The sequence below is a fragment of the Gracilinanus agilis genome, chromosome 3 (assembly GCF_016433145.1).
Source record: "Gracilinanus agilis isolate LMUSP501 chromosome 3, AgileGrace, whole genome shotgun sequence".
NCBI classification, from domain to species: domain Eukaryota; kingdom Metazoa; phylum Chordata; class Mammalia; order Didelphimorphia; family Didelphidae; genus Gracilinanus; species Gracilinanus agilis.
In genome coordinates, this window is record NC_058132.1 from 268290122 (window position 1) to 268314829 (window position 24708).

The 24708-nt window shown below is 38.2% G+C and overlaps 1 protein-coding gene across 1 annotated transcript in view; it reads right to left on the reverse strand.

Moving 5' to 3' along the window:
- The window catches only part of UPP2 (uridine phosphorylase 2), a 50973-nt gene extending 27149 nt beyond the window's left edge, over positions 1 to 23824 (reverse strand). The window contains exons 1-3 of the mRNA XM_044669114.1: positions 23763 to 23824; positions 15834 to 15951; positions 1338 to 1496 (exon numbers count right to left, since the gene is read on the reverse strand). Of these exons, the coding sequence (XP_044525049.1) occupies positions 1338 to 1496; positions 15834 to 15951; positions 23763 to 23824 (339 nt within the window). The remainder of the gene's footprint in view (positions 1 to 1337; positions 1497 to 15833; positions 15952 to 23762) is intronic.
- Positions 23825 to 24708: the final 884 nt, after the last annotated feature.

Here is a 24708-nt window from a genome sequence, read left to right on the forward strand (position 1 = left end):
GAGAGAGAGAGAGAGAGAGAGAGAGAGAGAGAGAGAGAGAGAGAGAGAGAGAGAGAGAGAGAGAGAGAGCTGCTGAAAGGGGATGTGTGTATAACAGGGACAGTTCATGAATTATCAGAGAAAAAGAAAGTGGCTGTTCTTTTTGCTATTTCTAATGTGAAAAGTTCAAGTAATAACACGTAAACTGCCCCAAAGCAATACTGAACAACATGTCCTGCCCTTTCTTTCTTATAATGAATTTGTAGCTGGCAGCAGTGTGGGAATAAATTGGAAGGTCAGACATCCCTGAAGAGCTCGGTGGTCACACAGGGTTGGGTCACTCCTCTACTAGGTTAGAACACAGCCCTCCACACCTTTTTTTGTTAAACCCTTAGCTTCTGTGTATTGGCTCACCGGTGGAAGAGTGGTAAGGGTGGGCAATGGGGGTCAAGTGACTTGCCCAGGGTCACATAGCTGGGAAGTGTCTGAGGCCGGATTTGAACCTAGGACCTCCCGTCTCTAGGCCTGACTCTCAATCTACTGAGCTACCCAGCTGCCCCCTTCTTATCCCATATAATACATATAAATACAATATGGCACTGACTCCTGTATTGTTCCCCCCTCTGATTCCATAGTGATAAGGGGGCAGAGGGGGCTAAGAATCCCACAGTTCTTAGACTCTTTAGAAACATTAATTCAACAGATGATGCTCTGAATGTGTTACCTTTTCTTGGTGATCAGTAAGTTGATGAACCCTTGGAGGAAGTGTCCAGAATGTGAAGAATAAATACAAAAGCATGCCCATCTTTAAGCATTCCCCACTCCTGACTGAAAATTGACCCCCTACTCTGCTTACCCATTCCTTGTAGGTAGGAACCCAGAATCCCTGCTCCATTTAAGGCAGATAAATGATAGTGAATAGAGTACTAGTGTCAGGAAGACCTGAGTTCAAACCTGGCTTCAGACACCTACTAGCTGTGTGAGCTCTGACAAGTCACTTAACCAGCGACTGCCTCAGTTTCCTCAACCTCACAGAATGATTAAGAGGATAAAATGAGAAAATACAGTACATACAACGTATTTACCTCTATGTTTTAACAACCACCCTGCAGCTCAATCTTCCTAAATATGTTGTCTCTCCCACTTAGAGCATGGGCTCCTTTACAAGCAGCTACCATTTTAATTTTTCTATTTGCATCATCAGGGCTTAGCACTGCACTTATACCATTTATGCACAGGCACATAATCCATAACTTAAGGAGTGTTTTTTATTCATTTATGCATCCATTCATTCTGTCCCACTCTAATAATTTCAATAGCTCCCATGAAGTATATAGACACAATAATTTAGTACTTACACTGATGGAGAGCACTGGACCCGTTTTATACATGCAGTACCTGTCTGACCCAGCACAAATGTCTCGTATATCCTCCTCACTTCCTTCAAGGTCAAGTTCTTTGTGGATAAACAGCGCAAAAGCTTTCATTCTGTTGGGGCTCCCTCCAACACAGACAAACTAGAAAGAAACCATCCAAGAGCAGTTGTAGTCATTGAGGAAGTACCAAGCCTCAATTTCCTTCTAAAATGTCTCATTTGGCTCCTCAAATGTGCTTTGTGGTAGTGTGTGGCTGTACTGCAGCTAGAATCAGACAGAGAGCAACAGTGTGACCGAGTAGAATGGATGCTTGACTTGGAGTCAGGAGAGTTGTGCATTCAGATCCTACATTTGACGCTTAGGAGCAGTGTGCCTATGAGCATGCCATTTAATTTCTCTGTGCTTGTGTTTCCTCATTTGTAAATGGAAATATCCATCCTGAAAGTACTTACTTCCTCAGTGTTTGAAATTACCAATGAGATTATCAACATAAAGTGCTATGAATGTAAATGTCTATTATCATTATTTTTAAACCCTTACCTTCTGTCATTCTAAGACAGAATTGCAGCAAGGGCTAGGCAGTTGGGTTAAGTGACTTGCCCAAGGTCACACAGCTAAGAAGCATCTGAGGCCAGATTTGAACCACATCCTTTCAAGTCCAGGCTGACTGCTCTAGCCATGGTGCTACCTAGTTACTTATTATGGAAGTGAATCAAAAAAGACTTGATCAAATGAAAGGAATTTCCTACAGTATGGTAGAGTGTAGACCAGTGATGGGCAAATTACAGCCCTGCAGGCCAGATGCAGCCCCCTGAAATGTTCTATCCCTCAGTGAGACATTATTCCTAGGCTGATGATTACAATGAGTAGAATACAATACAATGAAACTTTGAAAGAGTTGCCTTAGAAACAGACTGACAGATGAGCATTTCCTTTCCTTTGGCCCCCTCTTTAAAAAGTTTGCCCATCACTGGGGTAGAGTAGACTATTGCTAGTCAAAATGAAGTTGTTCTTCCATAAATCTAATGAGATTATAGATGTTGGCCATTGGATAAAAGCAACTAACAAGACATAGGGAACTACTACTGATTGGATGGTGAATGGTCAACTAGATGATTTATGGATTATAAAGACAAGTTAGGACCTGCTTTGGCCCACTCTGCTAGAACTCAGCTCTTGAAGAATTAGTTGTTCTTTATCTTTTTTAAAAGAAACCATTACCTTCTGTCTTAGAATCAATACTGAGTATTGGTTTTAAGGCAGAAGAGTGGTAAGGACTAGGCAATGGGGGTTAAGTGACTTGCCCAGGGTCACACCAGCTGGGAAGTATCTGAGGTCAGATTTGAACCTAGGACCTCCCATCTCTAGACCTGGCTCTCAATCCACTGAACTACCCAGCTGTCCCCTGTTTTCCATCTCTTTCCTTCCTTCTATTCCAGAGTATAGCAAGGGGATGGGGTAGGGATTCCTACCCTCTCCTAACCAGAAGTATCATTGACAACTTGTATCAGCACCTGGCCACTAGAAACATGTGCTTTCCTATAGTCTGAAAAAGGAATTCAAAGATTGCTTCCCAAGTGCCAACTTTCTATATAGAAAAGGGATATTTTGATCTCCTTAGACAGTGGGATCCTGGGATCTTATCTTCTATCAGAGAAAGAATTTTTTTTTCAGAATAGCACCACCTTTGAGAATTGCCTTATGGTTAATTCCAAGTTCAGAAGTTCCTGAGTATGAGAGTTCCAGGAACTAGATCCCCTAGAGAGAAGGGATTTCCTGATGCCTCCTGCTCATCAGAAGAAGACAGTACTTGTGGTTCTTGCACAGCATCCTACTTGGACCACGGGGGTGTATGAGTGTTCAAGGAGAACCGGGATCTTTGGTGTGAGGACACCTTTGGTGTCCATCTGGGCTATATGGGCTATATCAGGTTAAGTGTAACCACCCAGGTCTCAAAACCATTGGTGAATTAGGGCTGACTTGTGAACCCTTCCCCTTTTGGAAAAGGCGGATGAGAATAATTTCTTCCAATGGCCATGAAGTGGTTTAAGCAGGCACTGTATAAAAGAAGCCAGGTCATCCACTGCATCCTGGCCCATCACCAGTGTCCTGCCACTGAACTTTCAGTGACTCTGGAAGAGAGAGTGAGACTGAAAACTTTGTATAACTCTGCCTCACTTGAATCCAATTCACGCGCAAGTTAAGACATCACCCAGTTGATGTCCTTGGTCTTGAAAAATGAAGGACCAAATCTATCCTCAGACACTTCCTAGCTTTGTGACCCTGGGCAAGTCACTTAACCCCAATTGCCTAACCATTACCAATCTTCTGCCTTGGAAATGATACATAGCATTTATTCTAGGATGGAAGGCAAAGGTTTTTAAACAAATGAAGGACAAACAACAACCACAACTTGGACCATGAAACCAGATAAGAGATTCTGCTCATTCTAAAGAAACATATAGTTCCTTAGCGGAGGATTTCAACTGAATCATACTCTGAAAGCAATGGACTCTTCAGTCAAGCAGCAGCTTTGGAGCAGCCTCTGACAGCATTCAACCAAGTAGTGTCTGGCAATGTCCAGCAGATTCTATTAAACCCAAGTTAGCAGGAGTAACATGAAGACATCGGGATCTTGTAGCTTTGGAGGCATGAGTTACCCACTCTTTCATCTTTGTTGACTGTATATGTTTCCAACATGAGTGCCCCTTCCAACAAGTAACGTGGCCATATACACCCCCTACAATGCTCCTCTCCTCTTGTGACCATTTCGTACATCCATTCTCTCTGCTGATGCTGAGTGTGTTTGTGGAAGAGTACACTCCAGATTTTTGAGGGAGACGTTTTGTTGTTGTTTTACTTGCTGTCTCAGTAAATTACTTTGCTTTGAGCTAATTGTATCCTCTGGCTAACTTTTAGAAGACAAACATACTGGTGAGGGCACATGATGTGTAATTTTAGGGGTATGTCCATCAAGTGTCTCGGACTTGAGATAGTCATCCTCAAAGGGACCCAGTCTTTATGTTGGAGAGTTCCCTGGGTGCTATATTGTTATTACTACTACTACTATCATTGGATTTAGATGAATAGTATCTGACCAGCATCCAACATTAACCTAGAATTAAGTATAGAACAAAACATAAGATAATTCCAGCGTGACAAGTTTAAGTGACTTGGTCAGCAAAGATAAAACCACAAAATCAAAAAAGGAAGTTACAATACATCCCACCTGAGTGTGTTCTAATGTTTACATTTACATTAAACCTGACAGGCTATTATTAAACTTAGCCTTTTGTTGAGATTGTTAACTGCAGTATGGATACAATAGATTATTTTTTTCCAGGCATGGTACTTGGTCAATACCATTTCAACCCATTTCAGGTATTCACTATTGCACATTCCTTGTGTTAAATAATAAATGAAATTGAAAAACTGAATCACACTAACATCAGTGAACATATATTAAAAACTTATATGTTCTTTAATTCAGCAAAACTTTGGAACTATTTTACTAGCAAAACTATGAATAAAAATTTGTTCTCAATATTTTTTTAACTCTTACCTTGTGCCTTAGAATGGATACTAAATATTGGTTCCAGGCCAGAAAAGCAATAAGGAATAGGCAAGTGGTGTTAAGTGATTTGCCCAAAGTTATATAGCTAGGAAGTATCTGAAGTCAGATTTGAACCCAGGAGCTTTCATCTCCCAGCCTGGCTCTCGATCCACTGAGCCACCTACATGTCCTATTAATATTTTTTAAAAAACAGAGCATATCTACTAGGTGTGAAGACCTCACTAAACCATGGGAGTCCAGAGTGTGAACAGACTTATCTGTAAAGGGAATTAACAAATGATAAATTGTGCATAAGTTAATGGCAAGTTATTTGGTGTGGTGAGCAGGGCCATCAGGGCTTTGGATCAGAAGTAAGATAAGCATTGAGGAGTCAAGGAACGATAACAGAATATAATGTGATGTCAAAGGAACGTGTTCTACAGAGTCTAAGGAAAGTAACTGAGATATTATATTGAAGAAATAACAGGCAGGAAATTTGATTATTAGCTTCAAGCTCCTATTTGGAGGACCCATCTCTAGGGACCATGGATCAGGAGTCAACCTCAGAAAAGTTCATCTAGACTTTACAGCTGGAATCAAGCACAAAAACTCACCTAGTTCAATTAAGAAGTAAAGAGATAGGATGACAACAGCAGTTCTTGAATATCATATTCTGATGAGGAGAAAATGTTATTCAAGACTAGAAAATATTAAAGTTGGTTTAGATAAAAGTCATGTGGTGACTTTCACTCACCTCAATGGCCCTTCCAAATGTTATCTTTTTTCCTCATGTATCCTTCCATTTACACTGTATACATATCATGTATGCAACCCTTTTTTAAAAACCCTTATCTTTTGTCTTAGAATCAATACCAAGTATTGGTTCCAAGGCAGAAGAGCAGTAAGGGCTTGACTTACCCAGGGTCACACAGTGAGGCAGTGTCTGAGTCCAAATTTGGACCTAGGACTTCCCATCTCTAAGTCTGGCTCTCTATCCATTGAGCCACCTTGCTGCTCATGTATGCCTTTTCCCCCTTTGTCATCTTTCCCACTAGAATGTGAGTTCCTTGAGGGGAGGGGCTATGTTTTTGCCTTTCTTGATATTCCTAACCCTTAGCAGAGTACCTGGCACATAGTAAATAGAGGGCATCCATCATGAGTTTCCTATTCTCATCCACATCATCTTTCATTCTCTCCTTTTTTGCAGTCTCTGATGAAGAGGTGACACTCCTCTGCCAAAACTGACCCCTCTACTTATACCCTTGACCTCATCCCCTCCTTATTTCTTTGGAAGCCTGCTCTCCTCACTTTTGTTCATCTTCAATATATTCTTTTTCTACTTTGCTGCTATCTATACACATGGGTAAGTCTTTCGTATACTTCATAAAATATCAAAAACAAAATAAATACCTTCCACTTGACTACCCTTTCTTCACACTAAGTTCCTATATCTCTTACATTTCATTGCCAAATTCCTGGAAAAAATAATCTATGCCAATTGCTTTCATGTCCTCATATCCCCCTCCCTTCCTAATTTTTAGACTTTACCACCATTCAACTAAAATAGTGCTCTACCCTAGTTACTAATAATCTCTTGATTGTTAATCTAATGATCTTTTTTTCAGTCCTCAGCCTTTGTAATCACTCTATATCTCTTAACACTGTGGACCATCACTACTTTTTGGAGAATCTCACTTCCTTTGGCTTTTCTGTCACTATTCTCTCCTGGTTCTTCTACCTGTTTCACCCTTCTTTCTCAGTCTCTTTCACTGCCCCATCTGATTGCTAACTCTTAACCATGACTGCCACTGAAGGCTATGTCCTAGACTCTCTTCTTTTTTCTTTTTCAATGCTCTCTACTTTGATGATCTAAGTAACTCCCATGGGTTCAAGAAACATCTCCACATATGAATCCCAAATGTGTATATCCAATCCTAATCTCCTGAACTACTATCCTTCAATACTTACTGTCTGCTAGATATCCCCATATAGATATCCTCTAAGTAGCTCAAATGCAACAGGTTCAAATGGGAATTAATTCTCTTCTTCTCAAACACACTCCTCCTCTTTACATATAGATTTTGTTTTTGTTAAGGACATCACTATTGGCACCATCCCCTTCTCTCCAATGACATACTGCCATATTTGGTAATTTTCTCATTGCTTCCCATCTAGGCTATCAAAATTGCCTCCTAATTGGTTTCTGATTCCTTTTTCTGCATCCTCCTATCAACTCCACAGAGTTGTGAAATCATCTTCATAAAACACAGATCTAACCATGTCACTCTCCAATTTAAGAATGTTCAGTAGTTCCTCTCTTCACTAGCATAAGATATAAACTTTTCAACATTGACTTTTTTTTCTTTCTTTTAAAAAAATCCTTACCTTCTGTTTTAGTATTGATTCTAAGACAGAAGAGTATCAAGGGCTAGGCAATCAGAGTCAAATGATGTGCCCAGGGACACATAGCTAGGAAATGTCAGAAGCCAGATTTGGATCCAAATCCTCCCAACTCTAAACCAACTGTCCTATCCATTGTGCCACCTAGCTTCCCCTAAACATTAATAAAGAACTTCATAATTTATCTTTAGCCTACCTTTCCTGACTTCTTTTCTATTATTCACCTTCATGTAGTCTATGTACCAATCAAACTGGATTGTTTGGCCTTGAATTTGGCAATCAGCCTCTAATTTCTGTACCTTTCCCTTATCCCTGAAATCTACATAATCCTTTCCTCAGTTTCTTAGAGTCTTTATCTTTGTTTAAAGCTTAGCTCATGTACTTCTTCTAAAGCAGGACTTACTGTGGATTTTATTTAAAAAACTGGATAAATGATTTTAGTATAATTTATTTCCTTTGTGGTCCAATATTTTATTTTATGTTTTAAAATATTATTATGAGGGGACCCTAGATTTCACCAACTGCCGAAGAGTCTCTATGACATAAAATATTAAGAATTCTTTTCCTAAAGGAAGCCTTTCCCAATCCACTTAGTGGTTCTTGCTCTTTGCCTCAAATGGTCTTTCATTTACTTATTTGTTTACTTGTATCCCCTAGTCAAATGTAATATAACCTTTATGGGGTCATATGGAATGTAATGCAATATACCCCTTGTGGGTAGGGACAATTGTTCATTTTCCTTTTTGTATTTCTAGTACCTAGGACAGTAACACACATTGTGGGCACTCAAATTTTTGTTTGTGTTGGAGGCCTTTTTTTTAAAACTCTTATCTTCCATCTCAGAATCAATGCTTTGTATTGGTTCCAAGGCAGAAGAGCAGTAAGGTCTGGGCAATGGGGGTTAAATGACTTCCCCAGGGTCACTCCACTAGGAAATATTTGAGATCAGATTTGAACCCAGGACCTCCTGCCTCTAGACCTGGCTATCAATTCAGTGAGCCACCTAGATGCCCCACCATTTGTTATTTCCTTCCCCAGTTCATTTTACAGTTGAAGAACTGAGGCAAATAGGGTTAAGTGACTTGCCCAGGGTCACACAATTAGTAAGTAGTGTTTGAAGCTAGATTGAACTCAGGAAGAGTCTGCAGTTCCTACCTGCCTATTTGTTGGGAGGTTTTAACACGATTTCTTTAAGTTATATGATAGTCTCGTTACTTGATGTGCTCCCATTTGTTGCTGTTATTATTATTATCATTCTTCTTTGCTGGTTACCTTAGAGTCATTTTAGGGGACGGGTAGTTAACCAGCTGGAACTCAATTCCATTTTAAAGGCTTGGTACAAAAGGAGGAGAAACCATGAGCTAAGTTGAAGTTTTGAGTTATCTGTAGATTATCCATTTAATTTCCTCCTCTATTAGTATGAAAAGCAAAGCATTGGCTTGAGATCTAAGTGTATGTAGGTTATTTTTTGCCAAGTTCAATAGTTTCTAAATAACCTCATTGTCTGATACCAGTGAATATAAATTACTATTACTTATATTGATCATAAAGCCAAAACAGATGTTAGAATAGCTTGTGGTTTGATTTCTCCTTTGAACTGTAGCTATTGCTGCAATCAACAGACATTACTGGATATTGCTGGAGCCATAAAGATGATATGGTCAGACAGAAAAGGCCTGGATGAGACTTAGTAACTGACAGTTCTCAAGACCAAAGTCCTAAATCAGAGGCACTAGCATTTCAACTATAGATTTGATTTTCAATTGACTGCTTAATCGGGAAGTTGAACATAGCTGAAGACCGCCAATATTGACCTTGATGGTCATTAATCAATCAAAGATTTAATGAGTTTTTTCATTTGACCTTGTTCACTCCAGAAAGAGAGTAGCGGGGAGTATTCACAAAAGTCAAAGCAATGTATGGAGGGAACAAGGACAGTTACTTTTAAAGTTTCTTTATCTTTTACTGTAAGCTATACAAGTTTCCTATTTTGCAGGTCTGGTGGACCTTATCACATCATTCTAACTTGTGTGAATGAGCACATGGAGCTTCTTCATTCATATATTAATCTCCTTCCAGTTTTATGTTCAAATGTCCTTGGGACAATTTGACTTACATGAGTCTCTCGCCAAGCTTCATTTTTTTTTTTTGCTCCACTGTTTCTTGTGGTTTTGTGAAGCAAAACTCTAATAATTAGTCATCTGAGAGGTATTTGACCAGCAAGAAAGATAGACTGATCACTGGGCAAGTACAAGAGATCAACTATGTCCTCCACTGGCATCCAGGTGGTGTCAAGAGATCTAGAGGAACTTCTCCATGCCCCAAATCTACCATGTTGGGTGGATTCCCTGGGAAGAATTTATTGGAGAAGAGGGACAAGAGTAGCACAAGATGGGAAAACATTGATAAATTGCAAGCTTCATCATTTGAAGGACAAGACCACAGATACATCAATCTCAAAGTAGCATATTAATCAGAATCTCATCTTTTCACCTAATATATCTGTGAAGACAGTTGAGAAGATTATAAAATTATGCTTTTGGCACTGGTCTTCTGAGTATTTTAAAAGAAAACTTTCTATGCATTCATAGTTACTCAAAGAGTTTTCCTTTGATTTTGAAGTTAATCTTTTTAGCCAGAATGACAATTTGTATACATATGGAGCTGATAAGACCAATATTGATTTGATATTTTGAAAATCTGTTCTTTGATTAGCATGTGTAACTTATCTGACATAACTTTTGCTATTTACAACAAAGACCATCAACTCAGCTAAGTTTCTTTTTTCATGTGTATTGGTAGAACCTATTGTATTCTGCTATATCAACAAACATTGATTAAGTACCAACTATGTACAAAATGCCTGCTATGATAGACCCTATGGATACATAAACAAAAAAACAACCCTATCTATACTTCTCAAAAAACATTCATTATATTTTAACAAAATTTAACAAATTAACATTTTAAATTTAACAAATTAAATTTGCCAATTTAAAAAATTAGCAAAATTGACGTTAGCCCCAAATCCAAAATTTGTGATGTCTAAAAGAATACTTTGCAAATAGCAGATGCTTTATACATATGTGTAGATGGATATCGAGAGAAGATTTTTCAGTGAAACTAGTTTCAAGAACTCATGGGTATGGTGATCAGCTGAACTAAAGATACCTTTAATCCCCAGATCATGGGTTGGCAGCACCTGCAATGCTGGGAAAGAAGTTGAATTCAGGAGACTTATTATCTAAGGGTTTTTCCTCACTTCAATAGTCTTCTGCTCTCGAGTATGCCATCTCAATTCTTAATGTCCTCTTTGGTTTTGAAGCTGCTTCACTTCTTGACAACTAGAAATATATCATTTGTGGGTTCTGCTTTGCTTTTTGGGGATCGCAGATTATAGGTCAACAGGAGAACAATACATCTTTGCCCACAGCCCAAAGTAATGATTTCTGCTTAAAGAGTTAGTAATTGTGCACATTGAAGGAAAGAACTATTAGTAGCAACATCCTAGGCCCCAAACCAGCTGGGCTCCCGTCATGGTATTATATAGATCATAACACTTTTAGAGTTTAAATGGACCTTAGAAATTATATGCTCCAAACCTTTCATTTTATGCATGAGGAGATTAGGCCTTTAGAGGTAACATCATTTATCTAAGATCACCCAGGCATTAAGTGGTAAAATCAAGATTTGAACTCAAATCTCTGCTTCTTATTGCACAACAGCACTGATTATATTTATACTGACGAAGATATCTCCAGAAGTTTTTTGTGTACCTATGAGAATTTTTATAGTTCTGAAATATTTTTAGGCACTAATATTCAACATCCTCCACATTTTCCAGAAAATCTCCCTGTCTCAGGTTGGCCTGCTGTTACTAAGTTTAAAGTCAAGCAATGAATTGACCGTATAAATGCCAAAACAGAAATAAGGAAGGAGGAAGAAGGGGGGAAAGTGTTGCTAAATATAAATTGGGCTTCGAATGATTCTTCCAATCATAACCATAGCTAGGGTGGCACAAAGGGAGAAGGAACATGACATACCTATGAAAAAGAGAATGCTAGAAACCCTGTAATATAGGTATGAGATTGATTTTAGGTAGTTTGCCAGATGGGTAGGGTACAGAGGGAAGTAGGTGCAGATGGGAGAAGAAATCCTCCAAGTTCCCAGCTTATCATCTGGTACTTTCCAATGTTAACTTTCTTGTTCTTGCTAACTAGGTGTTAAATTTGTTTGCATCCATACTGCTGAAGAATGTCAACACTCTAAATTTGGCTTCTTGGGACAAAGACCTGGTCACTCTGCTCTAGTTATGACTCTCCCTATAGGTTCTAGTTAATGCTAAAAAGACCCTCCTTTCATTCTTCTCTTTCCATTTGCCAATACCTTCTGCTCCTAAAAGTAGAGGTCAAATGGTAGTTTTATTTTGAAAATCCCATTCCCCTTGCTTCCCTCCCAAAATATAACAATTTGATTTAATACTTTTTTAATTTTTTAATTTTTTTAAACCCTTACCTTCCGTCTTGGAGTCAATACTGTGTATTGGCTCCAAGGCAGAAGAGTGGTAAGGGCTAGGCAATGGGGGTCAAGTGACTTGCCCAGGGTCACACAGCTGGGAAGTTTTTGAACCCAGGACCTCCTGTCTCTAGGCCTGGCTCTCAATCCACTGAGCCACCCAGCTGCCCCCTGATTTAATACTTTTTGACAAGACCTGTGATTTATAGTAACAGAGATCTGGGAACTGCAGGTGAGGAATTTTTGAAATGACAAATAATTTACTTTTAGTATTGAGAAGGAAGAGCTGCAGGAATGTTGTTCACTGATTGTCCGCAATCTTTGTTCAAGGATCCAATGCTTTAGGGATCCAGTATGGGATTCTGCAGCTTTCTCCTAGGGTGTGTTTGTCAAACATGTATTCTCTAGTCTTAAAAGATGGCAATCCCAGGGGCTTTATGCTAATGACATGATCTACTAGACATTTGATGATGGTCATTTTGTCATCTATCAGAGACCACAAAAAGTAATGGAGATTGGATCAGTTTTCTGTACTGCCACTTGATGTAAGTCCAACATGGACTTAATAAATTTCTCAACTTTCAGACTCAAGGCTAAAGCATCAAAAGAATCTACCCATTCACTTATCTCTGGTCTTTTTTCTTGATGTCATATTATGTCATGTCCCCCTTTCCTTTGCAAATATAGGTACAGTTTCTCTGCTTGTTCTGTCTTTTCCTGATGACTTTTCCTGAAGAACTTTTAAAAGTTTTTTATTACTACATCGTGCCAAGCAAAGTGAAGACCATGAGTGATATAAACATAGCTAGCATGCAGTGTTACATTTATCAAGCCATGGATAGACTTCTCACAATCCCGAGTATACAATCTATACCCATGGAGAACAATTCCTCCTTTGCAACTTTTACTCTGAGTTTCCTCAGCTGCTGAAAATTTCAGTGACTTACCCAAAGTCATATGGTAGTTGTCAGAGGTGGGACTTGAATCCAGGCCTTCCTAATTCTAGTACTCCAAGTTTCCTTCTTACATTTATTAATATAGAGATCTCAACCAAAGGTTCTTTGAATACACAGAATAGCTAAAAATTCTCTTAGGCAATGGAAAGTCCACATAAAGAGCCTGGTAGTTAAGCAAGTATTCAAGCTTTGATAATTGGAAGAAATAGGTTCTGTAGCATTTGTAGTAGTAGTAGTAGTAGTAATAATAATAATAATAATAATAATAATAATAATAATAATAATAGTTGTCATTTATATAACATTTTAAGGTTTTTGTTGTTGAGTCATTTCAGTTGTGTTCAATTCTTTGTGTCCCGATTTGGGGTTTTCTTGACAAAGATACTGGAGTGGTTTGCCATTTCCTACTCCAGCTCTTTTTATAGATAAGGAAACTAAGGCAAACAGGATTAAATGACTTGCTCAGGGTCACACAGCTAGTGTCTGAGGCCAGACTTGAACTTGGGAAAAGGAGTCTTCCTGACTCCAGGGCCAGCACTCCATCCACTGTAAAACCCAGCTGTCCCATTTGAAAGTTTACAAAATGCTTTACAAATATGATCTCATTTTTTCCTCACTACAACCCTGATGGGTAAAGATAGGTTCAAATTATTATTCTTATTTTTACAAATAAGGAAGTCAAAGTTGAGGGATGTTATGTAGTTTTTGATGGTCATACAGCTAACAAGAGTATGAGGCTGGATGTAAGTTTGGGTGTTCCTGACTCCTCGATGTGCCACCTAGCTGTCTCCTAAAGCCTCCTTCCTATAGCAGGGTGAATAGAAGGGATGCTGAAATCAAACTCTTTGATTCTTTCCCCTAAGAGAAATGCTGATGACACGGCTTCTGGGGCTTAGCTACAGTCCTACAGTGAATGACAGCATAGGACAGCAGAAAGATTAACTAAAGAATCAGGAAACTGTCAGGTTTTCCAGTCCCGTTTCGGGTCCTTCCTATCTGTAAAACCACATGCAAGGCAAATAACCTTTCAGAGGCTGTTTCCTTTTTTTGTGCAAAATTGGCATCATCATAATACTTATACTACCTACTCCACAAGGTGGTTGGGAGGCAAATTCTTTGTAAATCTTCAAGAGCTCTGAAATAGGATTATTATCAGTGAGACAAATGGCGTACAAGAAATATCTTTCTTGGGTATCGGATTGTTTATTCCAAATTGGAACTAGCCTTAGAAATCATTGTTTTGTCTTATGGGTAAAGAAGCCAAAGTGGGGTCCAGAAAGCAAGTATTCAGATTCGGATTCTCTGAGGCCAAATCTAAGCATCTTTCCACTATGCCACGCCCCAGAATAAGAATCTGAGCTATTTTTAACTATGAAACCAAATCACCATTCAGAGTTGATTCATCAAATACATAGAGAATAGCTAAATGGCTCAGTGGATTCACAGCCAGGCTTAGAGATGGGAGGTCCTGGGTTCAAATATGGCCTCAGCAACTTCCTAACAGTATGAATTCCTGAGCAATTTACTTAACCCCCATTGCCTAGCCTTTATTGCTCTTATGTCTTAGAACCAATACACAATATTGATTCTAAGACAGAAGATAAAGGAAGTTTTGTTTAAAAGCAAAAAAAAAAAACACCACCTAATAAAAGCCAAATACATAAACCCTCAATATACAGTAATAATCCTGTTCACAGACTATATGGTTTAGCAGGATGAGAGTCAGGGTGCTGTCATTTAACTCTACACTGGGGTATGGTCAGAGGTGGGCATTCTGGTTCTGGATCTGTCTTTTACTAGCCCTGTCATCTTGGACTGATGTTGAATAACCTTTGTGAGCCTCAGTTCCCTCCTCTGTAGAAGAGACAGGATACTTTCTCTTCTCACAAGACTATCATGAAGAGAAAAAGAAATAATAGAGATGAGACTTTGAAAACTATGGAGCACTTCCCAAAGGTAAGGCATTCTCCATTCATTTAATTGGTTGCTTAATTTATGTTCCTGCTTATGATTCTTCTATACTGGGGCCATCCTTAGAGGGGTGTGGGGCTTAGGGAAAATAACAGTATCAGGCTCCACGCACATTTTCATTCAAGGAAAATCTAGTGTGAAGAGTCAGAGGCAGCCTTGACTGAACGAACTGAGTTGGAGCATCATCAAGGACAATAGGTGGGGAAAGGGGTAAAGAAAACAGTCAATGTTACAAATATCACAAAAGGGCAACACACAGCTTTGGGAGGAGGGGCAGAAGGGAAGGACACAGATGGCAGTGAGCTAGCCCCAGTCTGTCCCATGTTGCCTTGGTGATGATGGAAGGAGGATGGGAGGGTTCAGGACTGATGGTGATTGAGAACATGAGTTTTTGTTTCAACAAAAGGTGGTTATCCTACTTTCTCCTCCTCCCCTCCTGTTACTTCCCTGAGTGACTGCATAACTTCAGCCATCCTCTCCTAACACTACTTTCTTAACTTTCTCTCTACCCAAAGCACAGGTCCAGGACAATTGCTTAGATTTGTAACACACATACACACACACAAAATGGTTCTCTGCATTGCCTAATGGCAAATTTCTTGGAAAAGCAACACATCTTACTACTGTCATCTAAGTCATTGTATACATTTTTTAAAAGAAATAGTTTTTTCTCTCTGCTAGTTAGATAGTATCAGGTTTAATGACTTGAGGTTTAGGGAAATTGAGTCACCTATAAATTTAGCCTTCAAAATAATGATCCTCTGGGTCAGTCCTCAATACTTTGGTCAATTACCAAACTCTGAGCAAGTTATCAGTACCATTTTTTTCTATTCCCAGGAAAAGAATGACCAGTGCAAGTATACTTCTATTCAAATTAACATCGTAGTCTTCATGTCTCATTGGAGATAGAGAGGAATTGCTCTATTATTGGATAAATTTGGAATAGCTTCAGAAAGTGAGATTGACTTCACCTCCTTTGGCTAACTTTAGAACTAAATTTGAAACTAAGGTAACATAATTAAAGAGAGAAGCAGCAGATGGAGAAAGTCAATATTTCCCACTGTTGTAGATGTCTTTATTTACCTTTACATCACCAAACATGGCTGGAAGGTTATGTGTCTTTGTTCCTAAATCCAAATGGTAAAGGATGTCTTCATCCATAGAATCCAGGTGAGGGTTTTTAATGTGGACAAACCTATTTCTGAAAAAAGAAAAAGAGAAAGTTAATGTAGAGAAAATCAGGGAATAAATCCCATATGAAAGAGAAAGAGTAACATTTAAATTGAAACATGTCATAAAGTAAGATCATATTGATTTTTCAACATAGTTTATATGCATGTTCTTATCTCTCAAGTGGGTCACAAACCTTGCTTTGGGATCAGAAGATTTGATAGGATTCCTTGGGTATGACCTCCCAATACCAGAAATATTAACTGATGTGGAAACAAGTCAAAAAGAAAAGATTTTTTAAAATTTACTTTGTTAATAAATGCCATGATTGAAGAAACTCGCATTCCTTATCCTGTGACTAATTGTAGGCCACAAAATGCTATGGCAGGAAAGGACCATGAAAGCACATAACTAAGCTGAAACAAATGGATAAGAAAAGTCCTACAGTTAAGAGAGAAAACTGGATTGGAAGGGCAAGAAAAGATGCTTCATGAGGCCTTTCCTGACCCTCCCCAAACTAGTAGTGCCTTCCCGCACAATCTCCTAGTATACATTTTATATATACTTGTCTTTTCTGACTAGACAATAAGCTCCTTGAAGGTAAGCCCTATTATTTCTGTTTTACCCTTTGTGTCCTCAGTGCTCATCAAAATACCTGGCACATCATAGGTGCTTAATGAGTGCTAATTGAGCAATTAATAATAAGTTATATAGTTCTTGAAAGATAAAAGAATAATGAGGAGAAACAAAGCCCTTCCTCATAAGTCTATTTATCTTAAACAATTGGAACCATAAAAGAACAAAGAGAGAGAGAGAGAGAGAGAGAGAGAGAGAGAGAGAGAGAGAGAGAGAGAAGGGTTAAAGAATGGAGAAAATTAAAAAAAATGCAAAGGCCAGATAAGGAGCAGAAAAATAAAAAGGAGCAAACCTATTGACCTAGGAGCATCTTTCTAATAGAGATCAAAAGGTCTAGATAGAGAGGGAAGGGTGTGTGTGTGTGTGTGTGTGTGTGTGTGTGTGTCTGTGTGTGTGTGTGTGTGTGTGTGTGTGTGTGTGTATAAAAGAGAGATAGAGAGGCAGAGAGAGATCACAGAATTTGCTCAAGAACCAAATGTCCGAACAGGAAATAATTCAAGTCTAGAAATAAGGAGTATTGTTATAATATTTCTAACTGTAACATTTTTCAGATTATACTTTAATATCCTTGATTTTACTACATAGCCCAGTACTTCAAGAGCTCCTTCCAGATCAAATATTGACTTCAGACCACAGCCTTCAAGTCTCTCCACCCTCCCTATCTGCTTTCACCTCAGCTAGAGCCCAAACCAAACTTTCTTTCTAGTCCACCTGTCCATCTTACCTTCTTCTTTTAAACCCTTATCTTTTGTCTTAGTATCAGTTCTTAGAAGTGTGGCAAGGACTAAACACTTGAAGTTAAGTCTAGGATCAAACATCTGGGCAATATCTGAGGCCAGATTTGAACCTAGGATGCCCCATCTGCAGGCTTGATGATCCATTCCATGTGCTACATAGCTGCCCCCCACCTTGCCTTCTAATAACTTATTGCACATGGTGTTTGTTATTCCTGCCTCTTGAGTTAAGCTTTCCCCATGCTTCCTGTAAGTCACAGTTTAAGTTCAGACTCATCACAGATGTTACCTGTTTTGTTTTTTTTTTCTCCCACTATTTACACCTAAACAGACACAAACCTCATGTGACTCAATAATTCCATAGCCGCCTGCAGGGAGCAAAGCTGACTGCTGGACTTCCCCAGCCTTGGTCTGCTCTTTCTTTGAAGAGAAATCCAGAAAGGCAATAACAAGATAAAAAGAGGTTGAAAGAAAAGAAAGAAGGAAGAAAAGGAAGAAGACAGGCTAGTACACGGTTGGGAGAGTCAGGTTCTGAATAATACAGTTGATTTTATATCTTTTTCTCAACATAAGGGGAACTATTCTCCCTGTCCTATTTATAACTGAAGTGTAAATCAAATAATGCTCTCCACAAGCAAATTTCCCAATATTTAGTTTCTGCCCTTGCCTTCTGTGGAGAATTGTCTTGGACGAGAAAGGAGGTCTATATCTGACTTGGCACCAAAGCCTCTAGCAGACCTTGTGAGATTTTCTCTTTCCCTTGGTTCACAGCCCCCATTCAGAAAACTTAGGGGGAAATGCCCAAGATCCCCTCATATAAAGGGATGGACCCCTCATCTATAGAGAAGGGAATAAGCACTGATTAAACACCAACTATGTTCTAAGCACTGTGCTAAGCATTTTACAAATATTATCTCATGCGATACTCCCAACAACCCTGGGAGGTAAGTGCTATTATTGTCATCTTTACTTTAAAGTTGAGGAAACTGAGGCAGATAAAAGTTAAGTGACTTGTTCAGGGTCATAGAGCTAATAAGCATCTGAGGCCATAGACCTCCGACTTTATAAGATGTGTGTGTGTGTATGTGTGTGTGTGAAAATGGGTGGAGGGTTGTATTTGTTTCTTCCCCACCATTTCTTATTGATCTTGTTTTTCAGATTAAGCCAGAGTGAGTTTCTGAACAGCCTCCCAATCTTTTGCTGCCATCTTCTCAGTGAAAAATTAAAGGAAAAAATCCCTTCTAAACCCTTCTCTCCTCCACAGGTTACCATTGATTGACCTCTCTTTATAGGCCCTTCTTCTATAGTCTCATTCATCACCATGCATAATCTTAGACACTATTTTTCCCAATTACTCAAATAGGGAAAAAAGTAAAAATATAAGTACCCCACTATTTACTAAATAAGAAACTTTGGGACCTACTATTGTCCTCTGTAAAGACTCATATCAGAAAGGAAAGAGAGAAGACCCATAGCCATTGCTGACCTCACCCTGGATGCCCATTCCTTTTCTGCTCCAGCTCTTCAATTATTTGGAATTCTTTTAGCCAACTGCCACTATCATGCCTAGTCATGATGAGTACTCCCTTTCTATCCTGACTGAAGTTTGGAAAATTCTCTTTCCTCAGTTCATTCAACACAAGGTTTGGGAATTTAAAAAAAATTTTTTTTTATTCAATAATTAAGCTAAAGGAAAACCAACACACAAAATTCTAGAAAGGAGGAAATTTCCTCCTTTTACAGATTTCTGATCCCATCTTTAATGTTTAGTCAAAAATTGGCCTGGCTAACATAGCTTCAAGGGAATTTTTTTTTTACTTTTTGTTCCTAGACTCAAATCCTTCTAAGAAGTCCTTTCCCAAGAGCCCCCTTTTTAGACTTTCAGAAATTCCTCCTCTCCTGTGCCTTCAGCTTTTCCTTCAGGGGATGTAGTGGAATCATATCTCTGGTTGGGTTTCCCTGGCCAGGTAATATAATAGACTAGCAATTGGTTAATTAGTTATCCCTAAGTAGAGCAAGACATCATTTTATAGATTGTACTAGCATATCAGAACAGTGTCCTCCAGTATTCAAGCACCACCTGGTCAGGGGGGTTATTCTTTTCCTTTCCTGAGGGGCAAAACATAATTTTCTCACAGTACTTCTTTTCGAAACTATATAAATGTATATATTCCTTCCATCTGCTCCTTTTTGTAAAATTCAGAATTTTCTCATTCCCAAGGATTGCTTTCTTGAACTGACTTTTTTTTTAAAAATAGACCGTTAAAAAAATCTAAAAAAATCACTATGGTATAGTGGAATAAGGTGGGCTTTAGTTTCAGAGGACCTGGGATCAAGCCTTGGTTTTGCCACTTATTAGCAATATAACCCCAGATAAGGCATTTGAATATTCTCAGTCTCAGTTTCCTCACTTATAAAATGGGAATAATAACACTTGCATTAATTATCTTGTAAGATTCTAATATCAAATCTAGATATCTGATGATATCTAAAGACAATTCTAATATCAAATGAGATAATCCATATAAACATTTGCAAAATCTCAGTGTTACACAAATATCAGCTCTTCATTATTCAAATATCAATTGAAAAGGCTTAGTGTATGGATCTGTCAAGAAACTTTTAGCCTTTATATATCTTTTAGTGCCTACTGCAAAGGGTTGTTGTGATGGTCAAATGAGATAATATTTGTAGAGTGCCTGGCACTTAGTAAATGCTTAATAAATGAGTATTCTCTCTTCCATTTAGTGGGGATCTCACTTCAGCAAGGGAGTATTGCTTAACAGGAAAAGTTTTCAGGACTAAATTTCCAAGAGGGCTTTGGACAAGCCAAGTTTAGTGATGTCACTCTGCAAGGACTCTGATTTGGTGGAAAGTGTGCCATGAAGCAGGATGTTTGTAAAGAAGATGATATGAACAGAAGATAAGAATCAAATGAACACAGGAGTAGATGGAACTGGGATTAGAGAGCCCATATGGAATTCTATGATATCCTGAAACATCAGAGTCCTGGACCAAAACCCCTTGAGCCAAGGTGAAAGGATTTGGCTATTCTTCAGTACACTGCGGGGAGACTTCCCAAAAAGAAATGCCCAGGGCAAATGACATTGCACTCTAAATGATTACCACTGTGGCCATGACTTCTGCAGTGACTGAATCCTTTTTCTGCTATTCTGGAGAACTAGTGGAATTAAAAATAGGATTTGTATAGATTAGTATATAATTCCCCTGGAAGTAACTCTTTATTGTATGGGTTCAGAGAATGTTTTCCTATTTCTCCTCTTCTTTGTCATTTTATGTTGCCTCCTGTCTAAATGATTTTGTCTTTGGATTTATGTATATCTTGATTGGTCAAGCAAGATAGAAAAAATTTTTTATATTGGATGGAAGCTTGAGGTGTGAGTCAGAGAATTGATTCCTTAACACTACCATATTGGGAGAGTGAGGAGTATTATATCCTCATCCTCATGCTCATTATAATACCTAACATTTATATAGTGCTTATGCAATTACTGTGGTAAGCACTTACAAATATTATCTCATTTGGTCCTCACAACTACCCTGAGAGGTAAGTGCTATTTTTATCCTGATTTTAGAAAGGAGGAAATTGAGGTAAATAGCAGTTAAGTGCCTTGTTCTTGGCCACATTGGTAGTAAGTATCTAAGGTTGGATTTTAACTCAGATCTTCATGACTTCATGAACTGTGCTCTGTCCACTGTACCAGCTAGTTTTCCAAATGTTTGTCATTTGAGGACTCTCCTAAGTTTCAAAAAGGCTCATTGCCAAAGTGACCACAGTAACTCCTGAAGACCATAATTATTAAATCATAGTAGATCTGTGGAGGTAAGGATCACCCACATTTATCAGATCACAGATATTTAAAGTATTGAAAAAGCATTATTATTGTAATTATTATTAAAAGGTTGACAAATATTCTCAATCATCTAGTCTGACTTTCAAAAATGAATTTCTGGTCATAATGAATACTATTGAGCCATAAGAAACAATGAACAGGATGAGTTCAGAAAAACCTAGTAAGATTTAGATGCAACATTTAAACTGATACAAAGTGAAGCAAGCAGAACCAGGAGAATAATATTTATAGTAGCAGAAATACACGACGATCAGCTGTGATGGACTAAATTATTATCAGCATAGCAAGTTTCCAAGATAATGACAAGGGACTCATGATGAAAAATTTTATCCACAGCCAAAGAAGGAGGAGTCTGAAAGCAGATCAAAGGATGCCATCTTCCATTATATTTCTTCCATGGGATTTCTATTGTATATGTAATACACATCTTCTGTCACAATATGGCAATGTGGAAATTTGTTATTACCTGAAAGCATGAATGGGTACAACCTATGTCAGACTATTCACTCTCTCAAAGAGTGGGGTAGAAGAGGGAAAGAGAAAATCTAATTCTAAAATGTCAGAAAACAATTGCCAAAAATTATTTTCACATGTAACTGAAGAAAAAAATTAGAAATACTGGGGGAAAAAGAATGAGTCTACAAACCATCTTATCCAAAATAAACCTATCCAACAAAACTTTCTAGGAAATAAAAATATGCCTTTTCCCTTTATATAGCCAACCCATCTCAATGTCTAAGAATTCTCTCTCAAAAAATTCTTTACTAAGTCATACCTTAAAAGGAGGAGCTTCCAAAGAATCTATAAATGACTACTTCATCTGCTACTGCAACAAAGATTGACCTAGAACACCAATAATCCATTCCATCTCCTGCAGAGCATGAATCTGTCCATTGCTTTTATCTAGTCTTTCTAAAAGTGTCATGCTTTCTATCTCTCTCTGTCTCTCCCTTTCTTTGGGGGTTGAGGGTGGGTAGCAAAGAATTAGAAAAAAAGTGGGTAACCATCAAGTGGAGAAGAGCTAAACAAATTATAGTATAAGAATCTAAAGGAACATTGTGTGCCCTAAGAAATGATGGAATAGGAGGAATTCAGAGAACCATGGGAAAACTTATATGAACTGATGAAGAGTGAAGTAAACAGAACAATGTACACAATGATTACATTAATTTAACCAAAAAAGCAATAAGATAAAACGAAGTGTGATATAAGTATGACTAATCTTAGCACTGGAGAAAAACAGAGAAATAGAGCTCCTTTCTTTCATTAGAGAGGTAGAAGTCTATGGATGTGAAATGTTGCATACACAATCAATTATGTTGGTTGGTTTTGCTTAAAAACTTTTCTTTGTTATAAGAGAAGGATGGGGAAAATAAGGGAAGATGGGAGAGGGGTGGCAAATTTAAAAAATGATTAGTACATAGTCACAAAAGCAAAAAAATTTAAATAAATAAAATAAACAGCAACAAAACTTTAAGTAAATAAATGAAATAAATAAATGATTACATATTTAAGAATCACTGCTTGCTTTGCTCGATTTCTTTGTTTGCTTTCTGGACATTTCTGGACATTTTACATTTCCCCTTTCCTGCTTCTCTTTAGCCCACAGTACAGGAAGGAAGAAAGGCAAACCTCTCCTCAAAGCTTCATAAATTACACAGCATGGCCAGCCTTTAGAAAATACAGAGTAAAAGGCTTGGCAGGGAAGTAGTCAAAGGATAAGCCTCTCCTTCTTATAGCTCTCTTTGTCTTCATCATTTTTCATTCTCTCTCTCTCTCTCTCTCTCTCTCTCTCTCTCTCTCTCTCTCTCTCTCTCTCTCTCTCTCTCTCTCTCTCTCTCTCTCCTGTTTTCCTGGAGGAATCAGTACTCCAGGAGTCCTCCTCTGCTAAGGTGCGTAAGTGATTTTTTTCATTTAATACTGGAATGACTGAAGTATGATGGAGGAAATTACACACAACCTATCGTGGATCAACTGGTACTTTCACAAATGCCTTAAGCCTGATGAAGATTAATGAGCTGCAGCATTCTGTGAACTTGGGGATAACACCTAAGCTAAATATGCCGACAGTTTCCACAGATTTATGCTTACCCTACAGTTGTATGACATGTGATATTTTTGAAGCAAATTTTATGTAAAGTCAATCACAAAGCTGGTGAGGTTGTTCCATAATAGGCTGCTGGAAAGAGACAGACCTCCCTGGGGCACTGGGAGGCACCTTTAATTATGTCCCAGGTTCAGCCAATTGTACCCTGTGTTGAAGGATGAACTCTCTAGAGTGCACTTCAGGCTTGACTTTGAATTTTTTCACTTATGGGAGTTGGTTTAAACCTTAACATTGTTTCCATGATTTATATTGCCCGAATTTCTTAGATAAATCAGTGTGCAGGAATTTGGCTTAAATGAAAATATTATTAGTAAGACAGTTTGCATTTCTTTCTCTCCTTTCATATTATAAATGATGTTTCCACTGCCTAAGCTTTAAACTTAAGAAGTTTAAATAGAGACACAGGCCAATATTTAGAGCTGAATTTAATATAACACCTAAGGAGTGCTCATCTAATCAGAACAAATCCAAAAATGTCAGAATTACTCACCCAACATAAGTATTCCTGTCAGTCCTCATGGATTTACTGGAGTCAGTTAAAATAGATGTCATACTTTTTTACTATAAGACAATCAGTCTTGAGTTTGAAATCAAAAGGTTGTAAAAAAAAATTTGATGTCCACTCTTAATTCATGGATCTAAATGGAATTTTTTTTCAGACTTTTCGCTGTGTAGTTAGAACAATGCCCCTCACCTGGTGCTTTTCATCAGAGATTAGCAATGGAACTTTTCTTTGGTCCTTTTTTCATTGTCCCAATAAATTCAAATATTCCCCCTTCTCTGCTGATCTTTTATTATATACTATAGTTCAGACATCACCGAAGCATTTCACCCAGCAGATTGGCTCCCTCAGAAGGTGTGTCATCCTATCCCCACTCTAAGGTTGGAAGTCTGCTCACTGTTTGTCCACATTCCCACATCTGGCATTCATCCCAGAATGAGTTTGATGGGGCACATGGACTTATTTGCTTTGAGACTGGGTACATGGATGCAAGTCCTCTATTGGTTTCCATAACAACTCCACTGGGTTTTCCTGTAAAAGTGTCCAGTACACGTGAGAACTTTCAGTCCCCAAACAATCACCCCCTCTCTAAATCATTCTCCCACCCCCACCACTCTCAACTTCCATTTTCATTTTTTTCTAATCATGAGTCAGGATAACATCCAAAGTTAATATGCAAGCATAATTTCCTTTGGACTTTGCTAGCACAACTTCTCACATAGATGGCCACATTTAAACAGCAATAATTTGTTGAGACTTTACCAATTTACTGGACTGTCAGGCAGAGCCTTTGGGGTCACAATGAATTGGCTGTTTGGAAGTCCACCTAGGTGGAATTACTGAAATGTCAATCTGAAATTTTTAGAAAACACATTTCCCTGTAAAGGATTCTATGAATATTATTATTATTATTATTATTATTATTATTATTATT